At 43.9% G+C, this 8,147-nt stretch overlaps 1 protein-coding gene across 2 annotated transcripts; it reads left to right on the top strand.

Moving 5' to 3' along the window:
- Positions 1-336: 336 nt before the first annotated feature.
- LOC106570014 (adenylate kinase 2, mitochondrial-like) lies at positions 337-8,044 on the top strand. Of its 2 annotated transcripts, none has more exons than XM_014141874.2 (7): positions 337-644; positions 4,521-4,646; positions 4,844-4,954; positions 5,260-5,354; positions 5,743-5,815; positions 6,489-6,761; positions 7,930-8,044. In XM_014141874.2, the coding sequence occupies exons 1-6, from the start codon at positions 546-548 to the stop codon at positions 6,717-6,719; spliced, it is 735 nt and encodes a 244-aa protein (XP_013997349.1). In that variant the 5' UTR covers positions 337-545; the 3' UTR covers positions 6,720-6,761; positions 7,930-8,044. The 2 variants fall into 2 exon arrangements, with proteins under 2 accessions (XP_013997349.1, XP_013997350.1); XM_014141875.2 differs by having other exon boundaries at positions 338-644; positions 6,489-6,693.
- Positions 8,045-8,147: the final 103 nt, after the last annotated feature.

The raw sequence follows: 8,147 nt of genomic DNA, 5'->3' as shown, positions 1-8,147 counted from the left end.
ATTGAAGTAATAGCATTTTTAAGGTATTTGAATATCGCGCCACTCGATTCCACTGGCTGTTGACTAGGTGGGACGATCCCACATACCCTGGAGAGGTTTTAAGAACAGTCCCTGAGCCTCCTCTGCCACCTCTACACACAGCATGTAGTACTAGTGGTAATTATTCCCGACAGATGAAACCATAATAGTAATATTAATTAATTATTAAATAATAATAATAAACAATTAATATGAATAATAATAATAGAGATGTATCTAACAGTCTAACTAATAACAATGTTCATTTACATTTCTATGGTCCCTCACCAAAGAAAACCCGTAATTGCGTGTGCAAAACCCGGATGTTATAACAAGAAATTTGCTTACTATTCCAGCAAATCAGCGTGTAGACGTTTAACTGAGCCATCTAATGACCAATGAGAGGGAAGTATTTTCTAATAAGGGGCGGGCTTTAATCCTAAACAGCAAGAAATAAGTCGCTGACACTTCCTTTCGTGGTCAAGTTGGCAGATAACAAAAGTGGCTCAAGGACGGTTAAAGTGAACATGGCCCCCAGCATGCAATTAAACGATGCCGTGTCCGATGTTAAAAAGGGAATTCGGGCAATCCTTCTCGGACCCCCTGGTGCTGGGAAAGGAACACAGGTGAGTGAGTTATGCTAACTTGCTATGGAAGTGCAGGAATGGGAGACCGCATGGCCGACACTGCCACCTAACTGTATACACCTTGTCCTGAAGTTCATTCTGAATTGGCTTGCATAGATGGCTAGCTTTCCCAAGTTTCGTGTCATGAATTGGGTTTCTAGATCAGACGGATAAGGAAGTATAATGAAAGTTGTAACTAGCTCACTAGTTATGAGCATTTGTTAAGTTGAGCGTAGCCATTTCCCTTTGAACTAACGTTATCTGGTGCTGACCAGTTTTGATTTGTGGACTTGCAACACTTTGGCACAATGTGGTACTCGTCTCTGGAGTCGCATGCCAATGTATTGTATGAAGGGCTCTTTGGACTGTGACTTTCAATGTCCCATTAGGTGACTGTATGCTAATCATACTCTCCAGCTGGCCAGAGCCAACTACTTTCATTTGATCTAACCAGGTTCAGTGAGCGTGTAGACTTGACTTCCCTGTCAATAAGCTCAGTGTAATTGTTATTTAGTTTCTGGGAGTTTCTGGTCCGGGAGAACAATGGGTTGTGCAGGGTTTTGTTTGAAATGTGTTTGGGCTGGAACAAAAGCTGGCACACCTGCAGCTTCCCAGGACCGAAGTTGGGGACATCTGTACTTCCTTGCTGTAGTGGCTGGATAGCTGCACAGCATTGCCTTATAAAACACTCACATTTTCGGTTGCACAGGCTGGTACAAGTACTGTAGGGCGTTTAGGCAGTGCTTTCTGAAAGTATTCATACCCCTATTTTGTTACAGCCTGAGTTTTTTAAAAAGTGATTAAATTGAGATTTTTTGGGGGGGGTCACTGGCCTATAATACCTTATGACGGGGTTCCCCCAACTGGGGGCTGGCCTGTGGGTGGTTTTATTTGACTTTCTTAAAACATTTGATTAATTGAGAAGCTGGAATGTCTTTATTCTAAGTATTTATCCCCTTGGTTACGGCAAGCCTAAATGAGTTCAGGAGTAAAAATGTGCTTAATAAGTTGCATGGACTGTGTGCAATAATGGTGTTTAGCATGCTTTCTAAATGACTACCTCATCTCTGTACCCCACACATACAATTATCTGTAAGGTCCCTCAGTCGAGCAGTGAATTTCAACCACAAAGACCAGGGAGGTTTTCCAATGCATCGCAAAGAAGGGCACCAATTGATAGCTGGGATATATATATATATATATTCATGATGAAGTTATTAATTACACTTTGGATACACCCAGTCACTACAAAGATACAGGTGTCATTCCTAACTCAGTTGCTGGAAAGGAAGGAAGTCGCTCAGGGATTTCACCATGAGGGCAATGGGGACTTGTAAACAGTTAGAGAGTTTAATGGCTATGATAGAAAACCGAGGATGGATCAACAGTGTAGTTACTCCACAATACTAACCTAATTGACAGTAAAAATATTCAGAAAAAACATGGCACTAAAGTAATACTGTAAAAAATGTGGCAAAGCAATTCACTTTTAGTCCTGAATAGACAGTGTTATCTTTGGGTCAAATCCAATACAACACATTAGAGTACCACTCTCTATATTTTCAAGCATAGTGGTGGCTGCATCATGTTATGGGTATGCTTGTTATCATTAAGGCTTGGAGTTTTTCAGGATAAAAAAAAATAGTTAATGGAATGGAGCAAAGCACAGGGAAAATCCTAGAGGAAAACCAGGTTGTCTGCTTTCCAGCAGACACTGGGATATGAATTTTCATTTCCTAAAATGAGGCCAAATATACACTGGATTTGTTTACCAAGAAGATGGTGAATGTTGCTGAGTTACAGTTTTGTCTTAAATCTGCTTGAAAATCTATGGCAAGACTTGACAATGGTTGTCTAGCAATGATCAACTTGAGAGCTTGAAGAATGTTGATCAGTATAATGGGCAAATACAATCCAGGTGTGCAAAGCTCTTAGACTTAACCAGAAAGACTCACAGCTGTAATCGCTGCCAAAGGGGATTTTAACATGTGTTGACTCAGGGGTATGAGTACTTATGTCATTTAGCTATTTCAGTTCCATAAATTTGTTAACATTAATAAAAACATGTTTTTATGTTGTCATTATTGTGTGTAGATGGGTGAGATTAAATGTCTGTGTCTGTCTGTGTGTGTGTGTCTGTCTCTGTCTGTGTCTGTCTGTCTGTCTGTGTCTGTCTGTCTGTCTGTCTGTGTCTCTCTGTCTGTCTGTGTCTGTCTGTCTCTGTCTGTCTCTGTCTGTCTCTGTCTGTCTCTGTGTCTCTCTCTCTGTGTCTCTCTCTCTGTGTCTCTCTCTCTGTGTCTCTCTCTCTGTGTCTCTGTCTCTGTGTCTCTCTCTCTGTGTCTCTCTCTCTGTGTGTGTCTGTCTCTCTGTCTGTCTGTGTCTGTCTGTCTGTTTCTGTCTCTCTGTCTGTCTGTGTCTGTCTGTCTGTTTCTGTCTCTGTCTCTGTCTGTCTCTGTCTGTCTCTGTCTGTCTGTGTCTGTGTCTGTGTCTGTCTGTCTCTGTCTGTGTCTGTGTCTGTGTCTGTCTCTGTCTCTGTCTGTCTCTGTCTGTCTCTGTCTGTCTCTGTCTGTCTCTGTCTGTTTCTGTCTCTGTTTCTGTCTCTGTGTGTCTGTTTCTGTGTGTCTGTTTCTGTCTGTTTCTGTGTGTCTCTGTTTCTGTCTGTCTCTGTCTCTGTGTCTGTCTCTGTGTCTCTGTGTCTGTCTGTGTGTCTCTGTGTCTCTGTGTCTGTCTGTGTGTCTCTGTCTGTGTGTCTCTGTCTGTGTGTCTGTGTGTCTCTGTCTGTCTGTCTCTGTCTGTGTCTGTCTCTGTGTCTGTCTCTGTGTCTGTCTCTGTGTCTGTCTCTGTGTCTGTCTCTGTGTCTGTCTCTGTGTCTGTCTCTGTGTCTGTCTCTGTGTCTGTCTCTGTGTCTGTCTCTGTCTGTGTGTGTCTGTGTGTGTCTGTGTCTGTGTGTGTCTGTGTGTGTCTGTGTCTGTGTGTGTCTGTGTGTGTCTGTGTGTGTCTGTGTCTGTGTGTGTCTGTGTGTGTCTGTGTGTGTCTGTCTGTGTCTCTGTGTGTCTGTCTGTGTGTCTGTGTGTCTGTCTGTCTGTGTGTCTCTGTGTGTCTGTGTCTGTCTGTCTGTCTGTCTGTCTGTCTGTCTGTCTGTGTGTCTCTGTGTCTGTCTGTCTGTGTGTCTCTGTGTCTGTCTCTGTCTCTGTGTCTCTGTGTCTGTCTGTCTGTGTGTCTCTGTGTCTGTCTCTGTGTGTCTGTCTGTGTGTGTCTGTGTCTGTGTGTGTGTGTCTGTCTGTGTGTGTCTGTGTGTCTCTGTGTGTGTGTGTCTGTGTGTGTCTGTGTGTCTCTGTCTGTGTGTCTGTGTCTGTGTGTCTGTGTCTGTGTCTCTGTCTGTGTGTGTCTGTCTCTGTCTGTCTTTTACTTAGTCCCTTGGGGGGGATTGGTCTTTAGCTCTCAGTTGTGGTGCAACTTGAACATCGCTCTGAAATTTAAAAACAAAATGGCAACATGATTGTGTCCTTGAAACAACTGTACTGCATGTGCTATGGCGTTTAATTATTCAACCCACGTTTTTCCAGAAGTGTCCCATGCCCTCTCCACATCGAGCCATAGCATGGGTGGAGGCTCATGTCATGGGTGGAGGCTATGTTGCAGCTGGAGGGATGTTGTGATCAACTATTAAGATTCAGCACATCTTGAATGCCTTGAAGGGCTCCCACCTGTTGTAATAATTTGACATGTTGGGGGGGTGGAAATGTGTTGCCGTACTTTTCTCTTCAGAGTTGTCGAGTTACACTTGAAACATGAGACATGGCTAGATAAATGCTACCCTTGTTGCCTTTGTAACATTAGGCCTAATGCCAATAACCCCCCCCCCCTCCCTCCCAGGCTCCTCGGTTGGCAGAGCAGTACTGCGTGTGTCATCTGGCCACGGGGGACATGCTGAGGGCCATGGTGGCGTCTGGCTCTGAGCTCGGCAAGCGGCTCAAGGAGACCATGGATGCCGGGAAACTGGTAAGATGTGTTGTGTGTGTTCATATGTTAGTTCTGAACGTGTGTCTGTGTTCATTTTAATAGGAATGAATCTGTTTTGTGTCACTGGTTCTGTAGCTTAGTGGTAATCTGAGACCGGTTTACTTGGACCTCTGTCCCAATTGTGTGTTCTCATGCCTTTTTTGTCTCATTGCTCATCACTGTCAACTTACTCATAGGTCAGTGACGAGATGGTGGTAGAACTCATAGAAAAGAACCTGGACACGCCTCCCTGTAAGAAGGGGTTCCTATTGGACGGATTCCCCCGCACAGTGAAACAAGCAGAGATGGTGAGGATTGGTTGGTACCTGACTCCATTTTTGCTGTCAATTCCAAGAGCAAAAGTGTCTCTTGCTGTTAATCAAGCATATGTAGTGGGTAAACCGATTGCTGTTCGCGGTGAAAAAAGGAGTGCTTCCTACACTTCCAATGCATTTTTCTGCAAAGGGTGGGTTAACTGGGGTGGGTTAACTGGGGTGGGTTAACTGTCGCGCAAAATGAAAATGTGTAAACTGCGTTTACCCTCGACTGCTTCACTGAGCATATGAACCTGTTTCCTCCCTGCTCCTATGTTTCATGAGTCCCTCTCTCCTAGCTGGATGACTTGCTGGAGAAGCGCACAGAGAAGCTGGACTCTGTGATTGAGTTCTCCGTCGACGACTCCCTACTGGTGCGCAGGATCTGTGGCAGGTAGGACCAAATATTGTATAGCAGGGGGAGACGTGCTGCGTTGACCTGTGGTTGGATCCAGTTATTATAGGTCCAGTTATTATAGATCCAGTTATTATAGACCATTTATTGGAGAAATTGTTACGAAACCGAGCAATGCCTCCCTCAGCTGCAACAAACAGTGATCTGTATCGAGGACATGGCTTCATACAGAGGAAATAATGTGCCTGTAGTCCAATCCAAATGGTGCCATTCGCATGTTAAAAGGGGTTCTTCGTGTGGCCATTATGGGATGTGGTGTGAAATGTTGAAGTGGGCCAAAGGCAGTGTGGTTGGACTTGATGGAGGATGGTAGTGTTGTTAAAATGGGGTTAAACCATGTGGCCCACTAACCTCTTTCCCCCCCCAGACTAATTCACCAGCCTAGCGGTCGCTCCTACCATGACGAGTTCAACCCACCCAAAGAGCCCATGAAGGATGACGTAAGTACCTTGACGAACATCCCCCTTTCTGAGTCTGGAAACCCTACTTCTAATGTAGAACCCAGAGGAAGCTGGTTGTATAATCCTCTAATCACAGGTTTTCAAATGTGTTTCTGGGTCAATTTGCACTTCAAAAAGTGTGTGCGCGCTCAGTGTTTATGGAAATATGCACTTTTATCAAGTGTGTTCTTTTAGAAGTGTCTATCATATGAAGAATGTAGTGGCTCATTTGCACACACTCTTTCACAAGTGTCGTGACACACAATTCCTTGGCTAGGAGTTGTTCCGTGCAGGTGGCTTTGAGCTCTTGTTTCAGATGCTCCGCACAGAAATGGCTTTCAACACACAAATCAAAAGGGTTGTAGTGTGTGTGGTACCCAGAGATGTAGAGTGGTGTCAAATAGATTGCCAAGCCAGTAGCACCGATCAAGCCCTTCTGTGTTCATCATAGATCCGAAAGGACTGGATAGGAGGTAATTAATATGGTAGATGCACTTGACCATCTGGAGGGCTAGAGGGAGCCATCACCATATTTCTTAAACCTATCAAATTTGTATAGATCTGTGAACTCTGAAAGTGTAGGGAGGAAGGGAAAAATAAATAACGGGAGAGAAACCAAAAGGGCACTTTTCAGTCATATGAACCCTAATGTCTTCTCTCTGTCCCCCATCAGGTGACGGGGCAGCCGCTGATGCGCCGCAGCGACGACAACGCGTCGACGCTGCGCTCGCGGCTGGAGGCCTACCACCGGCAGACGGTGCCCTTAGTCAAGTACTACAGCGCCCGCGGCCTGCACAAGGCCGTTGATGCCGCCCAGTCCCCCGACGTTGTCTTCGCCTCCATCCTCGCCGCCTTCTCCTCGGCCACAGCCTCCCCCTGTAAAGACCTGGTGCTCTTCGTCTAAGCTCCCTTCCACTTCAGTCGCTTCTTCACTCTCAGGACTCTGGTCCGTGCTCCTTTCGTCTAGCTTTCCAACTCTCCTCCTCGGGACGAGTCTGCTCCGTTTTCTTTATCTCTCTACTTTTTGGTGTGGTGTACTTGTGTTTGAATGCGCTCCTCTACTGGGTCTGTCCCTGGACACTACAGAGAATAGCTGATTTTATAATGGCGTGTATAAGATAAGTGTAACGTCCCCCTTGGGTCAGGTATACATATTGGTGAAAATGTAGCTTTTATTGTGATGGTCCCTGTACTTGGATTAAATTGAGCAAGCTGTAGGGAATATGGATGTGATTAAAAATGTATTACAGTTAATGTAATACATCTTAATGTAATGTGTCCTCATTAGTTTGAAAAATGAAAGACCGGGATAGATAAGGCGAATGTCAGTCTACTCAGAAATTAATTATCTACTGACTTTTGTACTTTGACACTTGGTGTGCATTGATTTTCTTTGGTTAGTGAAACTGAAAGCATGCCTTTTTTTCCCTAGAGCATAGCCACAAACAAAAATTACCTGTCATACCGATGTATATTTACTTCCTGTTAACCAACACCATTTTTGTTCCTATTGATACGATTTCCATCCCGCTCTATAAATAGGCTACCTGTTGACTCATTTGTCCTTTCCTTTCTAGGTTTTTGTCCCTTCTTGCTCTCTGTAGTCAACTGTGGTCTCTGCATTTGGTTGAAACATCTGCATGCCGATTGTGACTTATCTTTGAATGTGAATGCATGTTCTCAGGGTAGTCAGAAAACAATAGCAATTGTGTAAAGCTATATTGGCCAGTAGAATTGCTGTGGGAATTTTCCTAGCTTGACTAGATAATGTTAAGTTTCAAAACAATGACTATTGAATTCTGCTTTAGTTCCTGGAGTCAAGTTTGATACTGGCAAATGATTGTTAATGTGCTGCTAAGTCACGTTGTAGTGCAGTGTTAATTTTGACTCATGTAAAGCCTGACGGCTGACTCTTTATGATAGTTAATTGCACTAGATGGACAGGATTGTTAAATTGAACACATACAAGGGCCTTTCTATATCCAATGGAGCAACTTGTCAGTACATGTTCTGCCTCTTGCAGCTTTGAATGATCCAAAACTCAGTATTTTGTTGGAATTTCTATGCGATTGTCTCAAATGTTTAAATTCACCCAAGTCTCTTTTTTGTTTCAGCTATTTGAATCCCTGCTTCTCCGAGTGCAATCTACCAGTAATAAGTGAAGCCATCTTGGAATTGACTTTGATTATGTTTCCCTTCTAATAAAAAGATGCTTTTCTACAATCATGACATTTTGTAGCCTCCCTTTGTGCTGCATACTACTCATATATATTGCCTTACTTTCTACTAATATAACTCAACTGCAATTACCTCAATGTGAATTGAGTCATGG

This window comes from Salmo salar, chromosome ssa14, assembly GCF_905237065.1.
Source record: "Salmo salar chromosome ssa14, Ssal_v3.1, whole genome shotgun sequence".
NCBI classification, from domain to species: domain Eukaryota; kingdom Metazoa; phylum Chordata; class Actinopteri; order Salmoniformes; family Salmonidae; genus Salmo; species Salmo salar.
This window is presented reverse-complemented; position numbering and strand designations above follow the sequence as displayed.

Bases quoted from the DNA above. Each gene is read 5' to 3' on its own strand.
- LOC106570014 (XM_014141874.2), top strand. From the start codon at position 546: ATGGCCCCCAGCATGCAATTAAACGATGCCGTGTCCGATGTTAAAAAG. The intron at 4,955-5,259 runs GTGAGGATTGGT...CCTCTCTCCTAG, and splicing joins CAGTGAAACAAGCAGAGATG to CTGGATGACTTGCTGGAGAA. The intron at 5,816-6,488 runs GTAAGTACCTTG...GTCCCCCATCAG, and splicing joins AAGAGCCCATGAAGGATGAC to GTGACGGGGCAGCCGCTGAT.